The sequence below is a fragment of the Pollachius pollachius genome, assembly GCF_949987615.1.
Source record: "Pollachius pollachius genome assembly, chromosome: 14".
NCBI classification, from domain to species: Eukaryota; Metazoa; Chordata; class Actinopteri; order Gadiformes; family Gadidae; genus Pollachius; species Pollachius pollachius.
Genome location: NC_136947.1, coordinates 7,658,085 through 7,676,081, shown reverse-complemented (window position 1 = coordinate 7,676,081; position 17,997 = coordinate 7,658,085). Strand labels below are relative to the sequence as shown.

Sequence of the window (17,997 nt, the reverse complement as noted above, 5' to 3'; positions counted from 1 at the left end):
ACTCCTTTCTGTGGCTCATCCATATTCGGTCAGAATAAAAAAAATCGATCCTTGATAGATGTTGCATGACATGGGATATAATCTTTCTACAAAAACAACTTTTTCTCCCAAGGTTGACTTAGAAAAAAACCTGTTGACATGATTTGGTTCAATTTGCTTAACGTCCACGGAACGCAACTCATTAACAGCCAACCCTCGCCTTCCCCCTTCCTCCCCCTCCCTTCTCCCCTACTCTCCCCTCCCCATCCTTTCCCCTCTCCCCCTCCGCTTTCTCCGCCATCCTCCCCCCTTCCCCCCCTCCCTCCCCCCCCCCACCCCCCCCCCTCCTTCTGGGCCAGCCTATTGTCACCTGACTGACACCTTGTTAAGTTGGCATCTGTCAAAATGGCGGGGAGGCAGACACGAGACATTAGGCTGCCTGGCTGTCTGTCTGCCTGGATCTTCCCGCCTGCCTCTCTCTGGCTGATAAAATATATGAATTGAACTGACCTGACTGTGCCTGGACTCTCCGTACTTCCCGTTGAGGTTGGCCCGGTGGCAGTTCTTGTACCACCAGGCGCCTTTGTACGAGAGCGCGCAGTTGGTGACGGCGATGTCATTGTCCCGGTCCTTGGTGGAGAAGGGGCGGCCTTGGTGGTAGATCAGGGAATCGCCTGCGATTGGATACAGGGGACTGTCAGTCACACCTGGGTCAGGTCAGATTTGTATCTCCAACAGAGGGTGAGGGACAGAGTGAGTAAAATAGATATAGAAAAAGAAGGCAGGGAGTCCAATACGCACACACACACTGCTGCACAAACTCACACAGGTATACACACACTAATGAACACACTTACACACGCACAAAAAAACCCAAACACTACACTCACGCACACTCACTCACTTATACACACACACACAAACACACGCATACACACACACACACATGCACACACACACACACACAAGCACGAGCGCACACACGCGCGGGCGAGCACACACACACACTTACACGCACAAACTCACACTCACACACGCACAGACACACACTGACACTCACACTAAGACTCGCACATGCGCACACACACACACACAGTGTTGGAGGGACAATATGATAATTGTCAACATGAAGGGATGACAGGTAATTCTGGGCCATGGTTCCGCTGACAGAAAGACGATTCATTGGTTTTCAGCGCTGAGTGGAGCTGGGGGGGGGGGATGAAAGCGTGAGGGCGCCTGGAGCACATGACAAGATAATCGAATGGCGGGAAGATTATTGAAAAGAACTGGATGGAAGTAAACATTAAACAAGAATTATCCAAAGGAAGCATCGAATTCATTCACCAAGTTAATTTTATATTCATTCACTACGTACATTCGCCAGCCCCGTGAGTTTGAGATGAAAATAAGCCTTCAACGTCAGTCGCAAAGGAAAATCATGACTGCCGTCCTTTCCTTGTTTGGATGTGAAAGAGCTATTAAGATGACATTCCAAGGAGCCAATTGCAGGCAGTCTACCGAAGAGTATGTCCCGTCCCCGCCGGCCGCAGCGACCTACCAGCGGTGCCGTTGTACTCTCCTATCCTGAGCTTGTAGAGGTTCTTGGCGTCTCCAAGGGAGAACTTGTCGTAGTTGGCGTAGACCGACTCCTGCCCGTCCTTCATGTCGATCCTCAGCTCATAGCGACCCTGGGCGGCCATCTTCTGGATGTTGTCTAGTCCTGAGGAGGGAAGAATCAAGGGAAGGAAGGGAGGAAGGAAGGGAGGGAGGGAGGCAAAAGAAAGGGGGGCGAAAGAAAGAACGTGTTTCAATCATGTGAAATTGAACAGCCCACCAACTCGCCATGTTTGCATCTCCCAGCGTCGACTTATGTGGATTTTCTGATGACATTTGAGATAATCCATCAGGGTGGGTGTGCAGACTATTTATTTTTGTCATTTTCTTTGGCGAATGTGACCTGGTTTTGTATTCATTATCCATACATAAATCCATAGGCTACAGGAAAAGAACCGGGCGCCTACTGAAGCCAATTTGTCATGGGGGAGGGGGGAGTCTCGAGTCTCGCATTTGTATTCAACGTTTACTGACTGATGTTGTCCGGAACCTGTAGGGAAACATATTGCTCAACTTGCGTAGAGCATGCTAATATTTTCTGAGCAGAAAATATGCCGTTCGAGGGGAGTTAGGGAGGGAGGGAGGGCAGGAGGGTCCTGGGGGGTACTGAAGAGCATTCGGGTATCAAATCAAATTTCTGCGGCAGGCTAAACGAATAGCTAAAGCTATTACTTAAGGCCTGATATGCTATTACCTGGCTAATGTATCTCGCGGTGGCGATACTTAAGCCTCTATGGCCCTAGTGATTATCTTTCCCTTTTTTTAATTATACTTTCAATAAACACGGCACATCTTTGCCAGATGGCTTCTCTAAAGGATACTAATCATATGCATAGGAGAATGGGACGATCAAGGTTGGTGGGCTCCAGTCCCCCTTATCCCATCCTCGTGGATGGCGTCTGTCAACCTTTGCGTGGAGGTCTTCAGTTGTGCGCGCGCTATCTCCTAGCGAGCAGATACTCAGTGCATTTGAAGTCTGACAGACAGTCTGTCGCCGATAAGGTCTGCCGCACGCAAACAGCTCTGAAAGACAGCAGCCAGCGACTTCATTATCAGTTTACGAACACCAGTAATCCAATTGGAGAGAGATGTTTCCTGGGTCGGAATTCAAGCAGGAGCCTCACATGCTGATGTGGAGTCTATGTGAATACACGGCTCTGCAGTTGTGTAGAGACTAGTGGGAAAGCCAGTGGATGCTTATGAAGCAAACGGTAAAGTTAGGTCAGGGAGAGGATGGGACGGGATGTGGAGTAACGACTTTGGCTGGACGAGATGAAAATGAAAGTGACCATAGCCCAGTGAAGTGGCAGAGAAAATGAACAGAAACTATGGCATTGGCCACCGGGTTGTTAGCTAGACTACCTTTGTGCTAACACCATTATATCACCATATATATATATATATATATATATATATATATATATATATATATATATATGAAGTATATATATATATATATATATATATATATATATGAAGTATATATATACGAAGAAGACGAAGAAACGCGTACAAAAAGCTCTTAACTACATGACACTCTTTATTTTATTTTTTTATTTTCTTCGTATATATATATATATATATATATATGACAACCGGGTGGCTTAGCAAGACTAACAGCATGCTAACACCATCATATCACCATATATATATATATGGCCATCTGGTGGCTAGCAAGACCAGTGGCATGATAACACCCATTGTATCACCAGGTAGTAATTCTGTACCCCTCAGCGCACCGTGTTGAGAACGCTAATCACAGCATTTTAGAAATAAGGAACACAACTAAGTGGGATATGCCGCAATCGTAGCACAGCAATGATACAGTGGCTTAACATTTAATTACAAGCATTTTCCCCGTGGCTCACGGCTAAACACGGGGGGAATTAAAGCATTAAGGGCAGCCGATAAAGGGGCATAATGACCCCATATTGCACAACGCGCATTGGCCCCTCTAAATGATTACCTCATCAAATGAACACTGTGTTCTGCGTGGAGCGGGGTTATGATTGGTAAATGGCCTGAATTGATTGCCCGTGGGTGACAATAAAAAACGTCAATTTCCAAAAACGCTAACAGATAATAATGAAAGCCCTAATTTGCATATCCTTTAGCGCGGCAGACAGTTAAATTCCCCCACTTTTCATCGGGAGTGGATTATTTTAACGACGGGGTTTAAGGTTGCCGCACTGTTGCGTAGATTGTTATTGTATGCTGTCACGAAGGCGAGTGTGTAATTGCAGTCTGAGGGCTTATGGGGGCGCAGGCTGCAAGTCATCACTTGATCTCTCCCTGACGTTGTGACGACCCTCGCACCCTGCGGCTCTTTTTGTTGCGACCCTAGTGTCGGACCCCCTTGTTGGGTCAAAGGGCAATCGCCTCAAAAGGGCCCATATACTGTAAGTGGCCCCTGGACCAGCTCTTGAGGAAATGAGTGCACCGTCATTCAAATCTACCGAAACAACACTTCTGTCACAATGGAAGGTGATGAAACTGTATCATAATATCGTTTAAATGTGTTTAAAAGTATATACACAGATGCACGTGTTATACGTGGATGATAGCGGGAATCCTTATTGTAAAAGGTGTTTATCGATCTATATTCTAATCTTTAACTCATTTTTACAAGTTGTTTTCATATCAAACATCCAGCCAGCCTCCGCAGGGAAATAACCGACTCAAAATGTCCCAACGCTGTCACCGCCCACTGCAACAACACGGACCCCTTCTACACTAGATAAACAGAGACGATGTGCCCTGCTTATAAACACAGAGGCAGAGCTAGGCCTCATTGTCCCTCTGCCTGCTCTAATGCAGGGAGAGGTGGGTCATGTTGGAAGGGGGTCGGGCCGGGGGTTGGGAACAGCATAGGGCACTGTGGTGTGGTGTAGCGAACACAGGCTTGGTGAACCACGGCCCGAGGTGACATTATGCACAGAGTCCCATGGTCGGAGAGAAGGACGGGAGTACAGTACATAAAAGGATAAGCGATGAAGTGGGTGGGGGGTGGAGGAGGTGGTGGAAAGAGAGGATGTAGCAACAGATTATCGCTGATTCAGCTGATGCGGCGTAAAGCAGGTCAGTGCTGAAATGTACTGTGTGCTCTGCCCAGTGGCGCGTGCATTCTCCTGGAGAGACCTACATCATAATGTAGAGACAGAGGCAGGGCAAGGGGAAGGGGTTGGCGGAGGTGTTTATAATGAAATAACAGCTCAAGGTCTTAGGCAACATTGTTTTGTGTCAGCCCGGCACAGGTCTGACGTCCAAGTACATTGCTACGTCAGGGTCTTCGGAAAATAAATTGCGGTGTCTAACTTCGTCGACAGAGCAGGAGTTTGTACCTGCCTTGCCTGTGTCTGAGTATCTACCGTTGTTTCGGTATTTCCAACCGCTAGACTTGTAAACACTTGCCTAGTGTATGCTATGCTATGCTTGGCTCGGCGCAATGATGACAAAGAGGAAAGAGCGGTAGCCTTGTGTATGAGGCTAAAACACAAAACCAACACAACCTGCCGCACTTTGGTCTACCCCTGCTCTCCAGACGAGAGGAGCAGCTCTAAAGCTTTCTGGTAACACTTTACAATCGGGGTACATTCATTAACCATTTATTAATGATACGTTATGCAGTTGTAGGCATTATTGTGTAGCCTTAGCATAGAGGTTAGTCAATTATTACTACACCAAAAGTTAACTGTTAATTAATTAATCATTTTTTGTTATTGCTTATTACTGCGCTTACAAATGTTAATTAATGGTTCATTAATGTAGACTTATTGTAGAGCGTTCCCAGTTATGCTTATCTCAAGTTGTATCCGCACCACAGTAAATGACTCCACTGTATTGCTATGAGTAATGTGATTTGTTTCCTTAAAAAGGATGAGAGTGTGTCGGGCTTCTTCTGATATTGGTTAATGATAAGGACAACATTTTCTTTGATCCCTTCATCAACTTAAAGTGGAAAAAGAAAACAACAGCTCGGCCCTGCAGGTCGGGATTAACGCAATGAAATGTTAATTAAATACCGTCTTTTAATCAACCACGGCCAAAACAATAACATCATACGCAAGTCTTTGAAGAGTCCATGCTCATCTGTGCATCGGGTTTTATAATGAATATGATTAACTTTTGGTAATGAGAATGTGCCGAAAGAAATATTATTAAGCACCAGTTCACGGAAAAGTCACAGAAGTAGTTTTATCTCAAACGCGGCGCATCTTGATAAAAACAATTACACACGTCGCTTCAGACAGAGATGAGCTATCTGAAGTAGTGTTTGTGGGTGTGTGTGGCAGTGTGTGTGTAAGGGAGTCAAGGGCTGAACGATTAAATGAGCAATAAAAAAACAGCAAAACAACAACACACTCGTAGCAATAGATCTTCACAGACCCAGGACCACTCTTAGGAAGTCAACAGGAACCTGTACGGTTTTATACTGGGTGGGAAGACAGGGCTGACTCACAAATGTACTCTCCTATGGCGATAGAACAAGTTCCCACTACCCTGGGAGGAAGCCATTTATACCTCTCTCTTCATATACTAGAGCGACACAGTGCAATATCACTCACACACACACACACACTAACACACAGACACACACACACACAATGTGTCCTTAAAACGACTTAGAGTCGAGTACAGAGATGAGAACGAGGGAGGAATTAAACGTGATAAGATAATTAATTGAATTGAGAGAGTGTCGTGTGTCAGCACTCTTGCGCGCCGTAAACAAGATAAGCTATGCTTTATTTTTGCAACTTTATTTTTTAATTGGACTGCCATTCCCTTTGATGGTGCTGCAATTACTTTTTTCCCTTTCCCCTTTTGATCTTAAGCGCAGTCGCAAAGGCAATCATCTTACCACCTGGGATATATAAGGCGCACCATATGGTGTCATGTATGCCTTTAGACTCTGTGGAGCTCATTACAGGGCAGGATAAAGCTGAGCAAATAAGTTTGATTTGCATATCGATTACATTTTTTGATTTTGGGGATTTCTTTTTCTTTGTCGTATTATCGGTTGGTTGTCGGCAATGCCTTAATGATGTGTTGGCTTGTTTGTTTGTGTGTGTTAGAAATATGAATAAATCAAAAAGACATCAATAAATTACAAACATTCACAGGGAGAACCGCCCCCCCGGCCCCATCATATCCTGCCTGATCATCGGTCTCATCTCATCCATCACAACCCAAACGGGCTGTTTGGCTTGATTGACAGATCAGACGCTTGCTCTCACGCTTACGCTTCCATCCTAACAGTGGGGCGGTGTCTACTGCTCTCTCTCTCTCTCTCTTTCTCTCTCTCCCTCTCTCTCTCACACACACTACTGTTAATAAGCTCTTCATTCAAACCCTTAATGAGCAGGTAGTTCGAAGCCATCTCGCTCAAGGAAGCCTAGAAGGATGGCCCGTTGGGGCAGTATCTACTGCCCCATTATCTACTGCCCAAGTATCTACTGCCCCACCAGACTGAAGTCTGTTAATCCAACGGAGTGGAGTGGCACAAGAAAATATTCAGTGTGACACTGAGAATCCTGTCCTCAAGGAAGAGGAGAGAGTATGCAACTAAGCTGAGCCTCCTGACGTCCACCCCGGAGATAAACTCCGAGACCCTCACGCCTGGGGTCAGCCACCGCTCCCTCTCTCTCTCGGGTAAATCCGTTTAAAACCGTGCTTACCATGTGTGTGTGTGTGTGTGTGTGTGTGTGTGTGCGATATTGAGTGTATGTGTGTGTTAGTGTGCGTGTGTGTGTGATTCAGTCTATGTGTGTGTTAGTGTGTGTGTGTGTGTGTGTGTGTGTGTGTGTGTGTGTGTGTGTGTGTGTGTGTGTGTGTGTGTGTGTGTGTGTGTGTGAATCTTACCCAGCCAGAATTCGTCCTCCAGGTTCCCAAAGCCCACCCTGTAGTCGCTCCACTTCCTGGAGAAGTCTGTCAGGCCGTTCTGGCGTCGCTGAAACACCTGGAAGGGTCAGGAGGTCAAAGGTCACAAGGTTGCGTGTCTGGTGTCAGAGTCGAGCATTTGTTTTGGTGACATGTGCCCTTCGTAGTCATTGATTGTTTAATGTAGGCAGCACCTCTCTCTCTCTCGCTCTGCATGATTCGCAAACTCCAGCGAACCATTATCCACCATCTCCTCCCTTATTCACCCGCTCACAGTCTATCCTTTTCTGAATAATTATCTTGCTCTCCTTTACTCTCTCTCTCTCTCTCTCTCTTCCCCTCCCTCTCTCTCTCTCTCTCTCCCTCTCTCCCTGCTCTTCCTCACTCTCCCTCCCTCTCTCCCTCTCTCTCACATACTACTGTTAATAAGCTCTTTGTTCAGATGCTTAATGAGCAGGTAGGTGTGTACACTATCTTGCTCAAGGAAGCCTAGATGTTTGGACCCAGAGCCCTTCATGCTGGAGTCCCCATTCCCCACCACGACACTACCACGCCCCTAAACGCAGGCAGGGGCTTGACTCACAATCCAGCCGCCCTCGTCGGTGGTCATGTCGCAGTACACCTGCACCCCCTGGCTGGGGTCCCGGTTGATGTAGATGGTGTAGACCCCGCTCAGGGTCTCCCCGTTCAACAGGTGCTGGGCACAGTTCTGGGGTGTGGCAAACAGACGACTCCCTGAGAGGGGGGAGGGGAGGGAAGGGGGAGGAGAGGGGGAGGGGGGAGGTTAGGTGAGGAGAGGGTGAGGGAAGGGAAGGAGAGGGGGAGGGGGGAGGTTAGGTGAGGGGAGGGTGAGGAGAGGGGGAGGGGGGAGGTTAGGTGAGGGGAGGGGAGAGGGGAGGGAAGGGTGAGGAGATGGGGAGAGGGGAAGGAAGGGTGAGGAGAGGGGGAGGTTAGGTGAGGGGAGGGGAGAGGGGAGGGAAGGGTGAGGAGAGGGGGAGGGGGGAGGTTAGGTGAGGGGAGGGTGAGGGAAGGGAAGGAGAGGGGGAGGGGGGAGGTTAGGTGAGGGGAGGGTGAGGAGAGGGGGAGGGGGGAGGTTAGGTGAGGAGAGGGGGAGAGGGGAGGTTAGGTGAGGGAAAGGAAGGAGAGGGGGAGGGGGGAGGTTAGGTGAGGAGAGGGGGAGAGGGGAGGTTAGGTGAGGGGAGGGGAGAGGGGAGGGAAGGGGGAGGAGAGGGGGAGGGGGGAGGTTAGGTGAGGGGAGGGGAGAGGGGAGGGAAGAGGGGAGGAGAGGGGGAGGGGGGAGGTTAGGTGAGGAGAGGGGAGAGGGGTGAGGAGAGGGGGAGAGGGGAGGGAAGGGGGAGGGGGGAGGTTAGGTGAGGAGAGGGGAGAGGGGAGGGAAGGAGAGGGGGAGGGGGGAGGTTAGGTGAGGAGAGGGGGAGGGGTGAGGAGAGGGGGAGGGGGGAGGGAAGGGTGAGGAGAGGAGGGGGGAGGTTAGGTGAGGAGAGGGGGAGGGGGAAGGGTGAGGAGAGGGGGAGGGGGGAGGTTAGGTGAGGAGAGGGGAGGAAAGGGAAGGAGAGGGGAGGTGAGGGGCGATGATGAGGGCAGAGGAGGTTAGGTTAGGTGAGGGAGGTTAGGGGAGACAAGATGGGGTGAGGAGAAAGTACGTGACGGGAGATGAGGTGAGGGAAGGGTGAGGAGAGGAGGGAGGTTTGGTGAGGAGAGGGTGAGGGGAGTCAAAGGGGAGGGGAGGCGACGGGAGAGGAGGGACGAGGAGGCGGGGAAGGGGTGAGGTTAGAGGTGTGATGTGATTAGACGAGCAAGGGGGAGGAAAAGGGTGAGGAGAGAAAGGGTGAAGTGAGGAAAGGTAAGGTGAGGGGGGAAGACATGATGAGAGGAAGGGTGAGGGGAAGTGAACAGAGGAGGTGAGGAGGTGAGGGGTGAGAGGAGGTGAGGAGGGGGGAGGGGTGAGAGGAGGTGAGGAGAGGGGAGGGGTGAGAATAGGTCAGGGGAGATAAGAGCAGAAGGTAAAGTCAGAGGAGAGGAGATGAGTTGCGATCAGGGAAGGGGAGGACAGGAAGTAAGGTTAAAGCAAATACAGAAGAAGAAAGAAATTACATTTAAAATCTCCTTCAAACCACAATCGTGAGCCACATATTTTCTCCACCTAACGTAATCTTACTCTGTAAACCAAGCAAAATGTGGTGTGTGTGTGCGAGTGTGTGTGTTTGTGTGTGTGTGTGTGTGTGTGTGTGTGTTTGAATGTGTGTGCAAGTGTGTGTGTGTGTGTGTGTTTGTTTGTGTGTATGTCTTTGTGCACATGTTTGTGTGCATGGGTATGTGTGTGTGTCTGTCCGCGTGTTTGTATGAATTTGTGTTTGTGTATGTGTGTGTGTGTGTGTGTGTGTGTGTCTGTGTGTGTGTGTGTACATATAAGTGTGTGTGTGTATGTGTGTGCGTGTGTGTGTGTGTGTGTGTGCTCGTGCGCAAGTGTATGCGTGTAGTTGTGTGCGTGTCTGTGTATGTGTGTGTGTGTGTGCGTGTGCACGTATAAGTGTGTGTGTGTATGTGTGTGCATGCGTGTGTGTGTGTGTGTGTGTGTGTGCGTGTGCAAGTGTATGGGTGTAGTTGTGTGCGTGTCTGTGTATGTGTGTGTGTGTGCGTGCCCATGTGTGTGTGTGTGTGTGTGTTTGTACCTGTGGTGAAGGTAGTGGAGACTATAGCGCTGGTGTCCAGACCCCTGGCAGCCTGCAGCCTGATGGTGTACTCTGTGGTCTCTGCCAGTCCTTCAAGTCGGATCCACGTGTCCTCGGCATCAAGGATCAGCTCCTAGCACACACACAAACACATGCACACAGGCACACGCACACAAGTGCACGTGCACACACACACAGGCACACATACACACACACAGTCACAGACACGTGCACGCACAAACACACACACACAGGCACACGCACGTGCACACAAGTGCACATGCACACACACACACACACAGTCACAGACACGTGCACGCACAAACACACACACACAGGCACACGCACGTGCACACAAGTGCACATGCACACACACACACACACATAGGGGCACACACACACACACAGTCACAGACACGTGCACGCACACACACACACACACACACACACACACACGCACACACACAAGCACCCAAACACATACCCAAAAACCACACGCAACAATAAGTCAAACTTATCCTAAATAACCAGAGGCGTCGAGAAAAGTTGGAACATCCACAAAAATGTTTTCTCTCCAACTGTTTTTTATTCAGTGGGGTTCCAAAATCAAATGTACACTGCGTTAAAACACCCATGAGTCACAGCGAAAACATTCACGGCGCGTGATTCGTTCATGACCTCGGGACATTGAGAACCTTAAGCTGCTGCTGCTGAGGAGAAATCAGCCCCTTCTCCACATTGACAATAATGACATGAATAAACAGTCCCAAGCAAGGTACTCTTAATACTTCTGAACGGTAAATACTGTAAAAAGCCCAGTCTTGCCCTCGGGCGATTCTGATTATTTGTTGTTTACTTATTGGAAAAAACAAACAGGGTCAAACAAAAGTGAGAGAAATTATATATTTATGCATTCAAAATGTGAAGTGTGTTTGCTGGAGAGGAATTATGGGTGAGAGGGGGATAGGAAAGGAGCTGGAGGGAGGGGGGGGGGGGTTCAGCGCTCCTACACTAAAGGTGAAACCCTGAAACTTTTCCTTTCATTTAGGTGATACATTTTTTCCAGGTGTTGTGTGTGTGTGTCTGTGCATGCAATGTGGCCTGTTTTGCAGCTGTGTGTGTGTGGGGGGGGAATGGGGAAGAGAGAGAGAGAGTGAAAGAGCAAGAGAGCGAGACGGAGAAAGAGAGAGCAAAAGAGGGAGAAAGCGAGAGAGCGAGACGTACAAAGAGCAAGAGAGAAAGAGAAAGACAGAGAGAGAGCGAGAGAGAGAGAGAGAGAGAGGGGGGGAGAGAGAGAGTGAAGGAGAGCAAGATAATGATTTGGAGGAGGAGAGACCGTGAGCAGGTGAATACGGGAGGAGACGGTGTAAAACGGTTCACTGGAGTTTGCGAATCATGCATTTTTTTTTTGCATAGATTAAAGGGCCAAAGAAAATCTGCTGGGTCAAATGCTTTCTTGTTTCCCTGGGCACAAAAAAAGAGTCTCTCATTCAGTGGATCCATGGCAGGCAGCAGATTGCTTTCCTGACTATTTCCCCCCATCATCTCTCCCTCTCCCTCAGATGTACACCATCCGGATTTCCCCACAAACATGCAAAAATATGCTTACTCAATTCAAAGCAGAATGTAGCGACAGGAACAGTCTCTATATTGTGCACTGGGACTGTGTTAGTGACTATGTGTGTGTGTTGTCCGTGTTTGTCCTCATATATATTTATAAACCGACTATGATACATGATATAAATAATAAAAAATGCTAAATTAAACATTTATCCTAATTCTAAGGGAAACTGGGCCACGTTGAGGCAATATGTCCGCGTGCATTATGCATGCGCAGCAACATGTAAACGCTTTCTGGCCGCCTGTGAATAGGACACTTTTCCCCGCCGGCAATATAGAGGGTCACAATCATCTTTCCTGCGGTGAGTTTAACAAGCCTGCGTTTGCATACAGACAGCATGCAGCGCTAATTACATGTATATTTATGTTCACACACACACACGCACAGACACACACACACACACACACGCACACACACACACACACACAACAGTGTCCGCATATAAGTGAAACTGCTCCCATGGAGTTTATCATTCCACTCAATGCTTTGCTAATGGGTGCTCGCGTTGCTAATGGTCACACACATTTAACACCCTGGCTAAATGTTGATCAGCGGCTGAGGTAATTCTCTGAGATAATCCTTTTAAATGATTCATGTTGGTTCCCTTCCTAATAGGTACAACAGGTTCAACTGCCGTAGGGTCTAATGAGACGTGTTTAAGTGACTTGGGCTAATTATGTGAGGAGGAAGGATGGTTAATAAGGAAATTAAACCAAATGTGAGTCAGAGAGAAAATTGTATTGTTCTGGCGGTTTCCTTATTAATGGTGGATTCATTCATTTGAACAGTTAGAGTGATTCGTAACAATGGGGATAAGCAGAGGGGGATTTTAAACAATAAAAACATTGACCATTATTACCAACTAGTACTGTTTGGACTTGAACTAATACTCAATGGCAAATAGCAACAGTTTTCTTTGGGGTTTGAGTATTAGTTTCAGTATAAACAATCTGTTCAAACACAGGCTGCAGTGCACTCTCTACTGTCACTTATATACTAATATACTAAAACAATATTCCTGAATTACATAATTCTTCAAGTACAACCAAGTACTTGAAATAGACACATATAAATATAAGTTTGCTCAAAGCAATAAGGAATTGAAATGAAGGGTGAAGAACCGGCAATGGAGCCATAAGATAATTCACTTTCACAACGACTCTGGGCAAGGCTGACCCCCACTGGCCAAACCCTAAGCCATACAACATGCTAGTGACATGTCTAGCACATTAAAGACACTCACATGCATGTGAGAAGGTGAGTGTGCGTGTGCGTGTGCGTGTGTGTGTGTGTGTGGGCACATGGTGTCCGTGTATTTGTGTCTGTGGTTGTATGTGTGTGTATGTGTGTGTGGGTACATGTGTTTATGAGAGGTCTAGTGATAGGTAATGAGCGGTAGAGAGGCAACAACAGGGACGGACACCTGGAGAGGAAGCAAGTGCAAGACAAAGGTATCTCACTGCTACACAGACTGAGCTCTTCTCCCAAAGCATCATGGGAAAAACGTTTTGAGTTCACTGTATAATCTGCTCGATTACCAACGCTCTGCCACATCAAAAAGTTTAATCAAAATAAATAATGCCGCCTTATAACAGCGAATAAACCTCAGTCTCAGGTGTGAGTCTTTTAATGTGTGCGAATATGTGTGAGTATCAGTACGATTATGTTTGTTTGCAAGCCTCCGGGTGTGTGAATGAGTGTGTTTGTAAGCTTGTGTGTGTGTGTGTGTGTGTGTGTGTGTGTGTGTGTGCGCGCTTGTTTGTTGGAGTTGGAGTGCACGGGAGTTAGCACACACACACACACACACACACACACACACACACACACAGCAGGGGGCCACATGCGAGTCACCTTGTTAGTAGCACTCGTAAAGTTGTCATGTTGTCATTAATATATTCCCTTTTAATCTCTTAAATTGAAACACTCTAACCGACTAATCAAAATAAGGTAAGTTAAGATATTGCCGGCTATAGGTTTCAAGGACTGTGTACAACCCCCCTCACACACACACACACCAACCCCCCCCCCCCCCCCCCCCCATCCCGAATCTCCCAGCAAATGCAGCGTGCAACAATATATACCACAGTAGAGTAGAAATATGATTGGATATGCAGACTTGTTTGCTGCAGATGAGAACATTACCGTGCATACAAAATACTGCTTATGTTATCTCGAGTGTGGACCCTCCTGTGTGTGCGTGCGATGGGGTGTACCTGGTACCTGTGCGGCAATGTTCATGCGTGCCTTTCTATCTTTGTGTATGCGTGTATGTGTGTGTGTGTGTGTGTGTGTGTTTGTGTTTTCATGCATCTAAAATAGGTGTCTACACGGTGTTCATGGTGATGTAATCAAAACATGTTTGTTTGTTATACCTCCAGCAGTAGACAAAAAAATGTGTTGAGTCATTATTATTATAGTTTTATGTGAATGCGTGGAGGGCATTTGGCTGCATGTCGTGTGTGTGTGTGTGTGTGTGTGTTTGTGCGTGTGTGTGCATGGGTGTGTGTGTGAGTGTGCAGGTGTGTGTGTGTGTGCACGTGTACGTCTGTGCGTGCCTGCGTGTGTGTGTCTGTGTGTACGTGCCTGCGTGCGTGAGCTTGTGAGCGTGTGTGTACGTTTGTGTGTGTGTGTGTGTGTGTGTGTGTGTGTGTGTGTGTGTGTGTGTGTGTGTGTGTGTGTGTGTGTGTGTGTGTGTGCGTGTGTGTGTGTGTGCGTGTGTGCGTACCTTGCGGCTTCCGTCGGCTGACTTGTACGTGAGCATGTAGTTGTCTATGTCGGCGATGGGCGGCTGCCAGGAGATGAGGGCACTGCGGTGGTTGACCTCAGTGGCGCTCAGATTCAGGGGGGCGTCCATGGCTGCCGGTCATACGCAAATACACAAACACAAACACACATCACAACACACACCACAATGCATAATCACAATTGCAATTCCCTCGAGGGAATATCGACAGAGGAAGTACTTACGTTTGTGTATGTGTGTGCGTGAGTGATTGTTGCCTCTCTTTCTTCTGACAAACATACTTATGGTGAGTCGCTTTGGTTAAAAGCAGTTTGCTAAAGGCCCTAAATGTAATGTAAATGTAAATGAGTGTGCGTTTGTGTGTGTTCAGCAAGTAAAATCCAGCTCTGCATTCACCCAGTGGAATAACCGTAGTCCTCGACTTAGAACCACTGCCTGGCGTTTAAGAGTGTGATCACGGATTTGAACATGAGATAAACAGGCCACGGATGAAAACCCCAAATTCGTGAAGCTGTCTTGACCCTTGACCCTTATTCCAGCTGGCTTTTGTGCAATCGCCTTGTGTCTGCTCTTATCGTCTGCTGTGGCTCGCCTCAAGGTTTCTGCCCTCGGAATATTCCCTGAATTTAAGAGGGCTTTGGGTTTAGAGTGTTGGATGAGGCGGCCTTGGAAGCCCTTTAAGGCTGTAGCTGTGATGAACAGTTGGCATAATAATAAGAAGAATTAATAATTATATAAACTAGCCAGACCGACGTTCATCCTGGACTGTGTAATGGGATACTATTTCTACTCTGAATAGGACTGGCACCTGTCTACAAAGCTACAACAGTTATACACGCTAGCAACAAGCAGCGGTGGAGGTAGCAGCCAAGGGCTTAGCTTCTCAGCCTTACCATGGGAACGACCGGTGACAACTTTCCCGATCACATGGCGTATTGGACGCACATTTATTGGTTGGGATATTCGAAAATGTGTCAAAATAGTATTGACTTAATATGGCATGGTAATAATATGCATTTCATTTTATCAGCGCAGGTCGTACGGCACCACACCGTGAGTATCGGCACGATACTTTTAATCGCGTTTTAATAACACGCTGCCATTTCCCTAGCTTACGTCAGGACCGTTGAAGCCACTATGGGGGGGGGGGGACTACTATAGCTTAATCTCTGCTGCAAAATAACCCTAAAAAACATATTCTTGGAGGGGGCCTGTCAGTATCCCACGGTTACGGTTTCCCACGGTTACATCACCGGTAACAGTCAGCTGTGTTTCGAGTTCCCCGGGGGGGCCAGTGTGTCACGTGATGAGGAAGAATAACAGGGAGGCAGTGCTGGAGTCCTCTGCAAGTTGTGCATGAGGACACAGGCGGCCATAGTGGAGATGTGCGCTGGCTGCTTATAATTGCTTCAGGCTTTTAGTGTTTGTTTCCGCTCTCATATTAATGAGGATCTTTTTTTTACCCAGATGAAATGTTGTCTTGCTCTGTCTGAGGACTTAGGGGCATGCAGAGTAAAGGACAGATGGTGTCTCAATGTATATGTGTGTGTGTGTGTGTGTGTGTGTGTGTGTGTGTGTGTGTGTGTGTGTGTGTGTGTGTGTGTGTGTGTGTGTGTGTGTGCGTATGCGAGTGTGCGCAGTGTGTGTTAGATCAATGCCAGTGTATCAATTAACAGGATGAAACCCTGATAACCCACAGCAGACACAGGAAGATCTTGGAAAGGGTGCAATCAAGGTGATACAAGTAGGAACAAGACAGAGAGAGAGAGAGAGAGAGAGAGAAAGAGAGGCCAGCCTAGTTGAACCACTGAGCACCGTACAGACTCTCTCTCACTCCACTCTCTGTCTCTCTCTCTCTCTCTCCCCTCTTCTTCCTTGATAACCACCACGTTATTCACAGGCAATTAAAGCTGTGCATGGAGATCAACACGCACACACACTCACACACACACACACACACACACAAACACACACACACGCGGCGGTGATCTACAGCGAGATGATTGGCTTTGGTTGATCTAATCTCTTCTGAAGACGTCGTGGCGAGCGGTGGCCACAGCGCTGACAGACGGAGCGCCAGATGTATATCAGGATATGTTAAAGTTGTGTTTTCTTTTGTCAGTTTTTTTTTCATCACACCTCAATGAGTAGAGGCTAATGATTGTCATTAGGGTCGGACCTTTCGTTGGCTAGTCTCGGTTTCTTTCTTTCGGAGTGTCCCAGTCCATGTTTTCAATACGATGAATACAGTGGCTGATGTGTACGACACACACCTCAACGACAGCCCACGATGGGAATGAGGGGAGGAACGTCGAGGGGAAAGAGGGATGGAGAGAACCAGGAATAGAGAAAATAAGAAAGAGATCACTTAAGGAAGAAGGAAAGAAATAGCGAAAGGAAGAAAAGAGAAAAAGACCGAAAAAAAGAAGAAGCAGCACGACAAGCATGACTCCCAGGAACCACAAACACTGACAGAAAGGCCTTCAAACTGGTCTCTATGGGGCCGTAAGATTCAACACTTGTCTGCTCTATGCTCATGACTTTCATCTTTCTTTAACGGCTGCAATTTGACACCATCGCTCCACATAACCGGGAGGTGCAGCATAAACCGTCTTCTGGCTTCTCCTGTGCATTGTGTGAGCCAGAGCCATCGTCCTGTCTCTGCCGTGGAACGGGCGATAAGGGATTTAATATGGCTTGCTGTAAAATCCCTGTTTCTAAGAAATCCTACACAGGAGCGGAGGTGAAGGGAACCTTTAACAGGGCTGTCCGCACCAGAGGGCATTTCCATTATATGATTATATCAACAGCCACCATTAGCCACTGATCTGTAAAGAGTACGCTTCTCTCTGTGACACTTTCTATCTTTGTCTTGATCGGCTGTATTAAAAGCCACGCAGTGGGTCGGTGGTGCACGGCGGTAGACGGCGGCGGAGGAGAAACAGAGGATTTACGAGGACTCAGACAATGATCTTGTCAGACGGGGAACAATCACGAAACACCGTCAGCTGAAGTAAAAGATGACGACGGGGCCAGGAAAGTCAGCCAACTCATCGAGTTCTCTCACTTTCGCACTCATTTGCATATCCAACTGTGATATTCACAATCCGCAGGGAAATGCGTGTTGGAAAGCAGTGGAGGATTTCAATTAAGCACTAAAGAGATTGTCTGGGATATTCTCATTTGAAGTCAGCGTCTTATGACACAGTGTGTAGGTGTCTTCGTGTGTGTGTTTGTGTGAGCATGAGTGCGTGTGTTTGCGTGTGTGTGTTTGTATGTGAGAATGTGTCTGTGTGTTTGTGTGTGAGTGCGTGTGTGTGTGCGCACACGCATGTGTGTTTGTGTGTGTGTGTGTGTGAGCGTGTGTGTGTATGTGTATGCGTGCGTATACAAGCCACAATATAGGGATCATATTAGTGCATTGTTTCAGAGCTGCCACTTAAGTAGCTGAGGAAGACAAATCATCTCTAATC

The 17,997-nt window shown here is 47.6% G+C and overlaps 1 protein-coding gene across 1 annotated transcript in view; it reads right to left on the bottom strand.

Annotated features, from left to right (window-relative positions):
• Positions 1-17,997, bottom strand: part of tnr (tenascin R (restrictin, janusin)) — a gene marked incomplete at its 3' end in the record, with an annotated part of 64,221 nt that overhangs the window by 1,094 nt on the left and 45,130 nt on the right. The window contains exons 21-26 of the mRNA XM_079750490.1: positions 14,507-14,637; positions 10,161-10,293; positions 8,054-8,205; positions 7,453-7,549; positions 1,538-1,699; positions 490-653 (exon numbers count right to left, since the gene is read on the bottom strand). Of these exons, the coding sequence (XP_079606616.1) occupies positions 490-653; positions 1,538-1,699; positions 7,453-7,549; positions 8,054-8,205; positions 10,161-10,293; positions 14,507-14,637 (839 nt within the window). The remainder of the gene's footprint in view (positions 1-489; positions 654-1,537; positions 1,700-7,452; positions 7,550-8,053; positions 8,206-10,160; positions 10,294-14,506; positions 14,638-17,997) is intronic.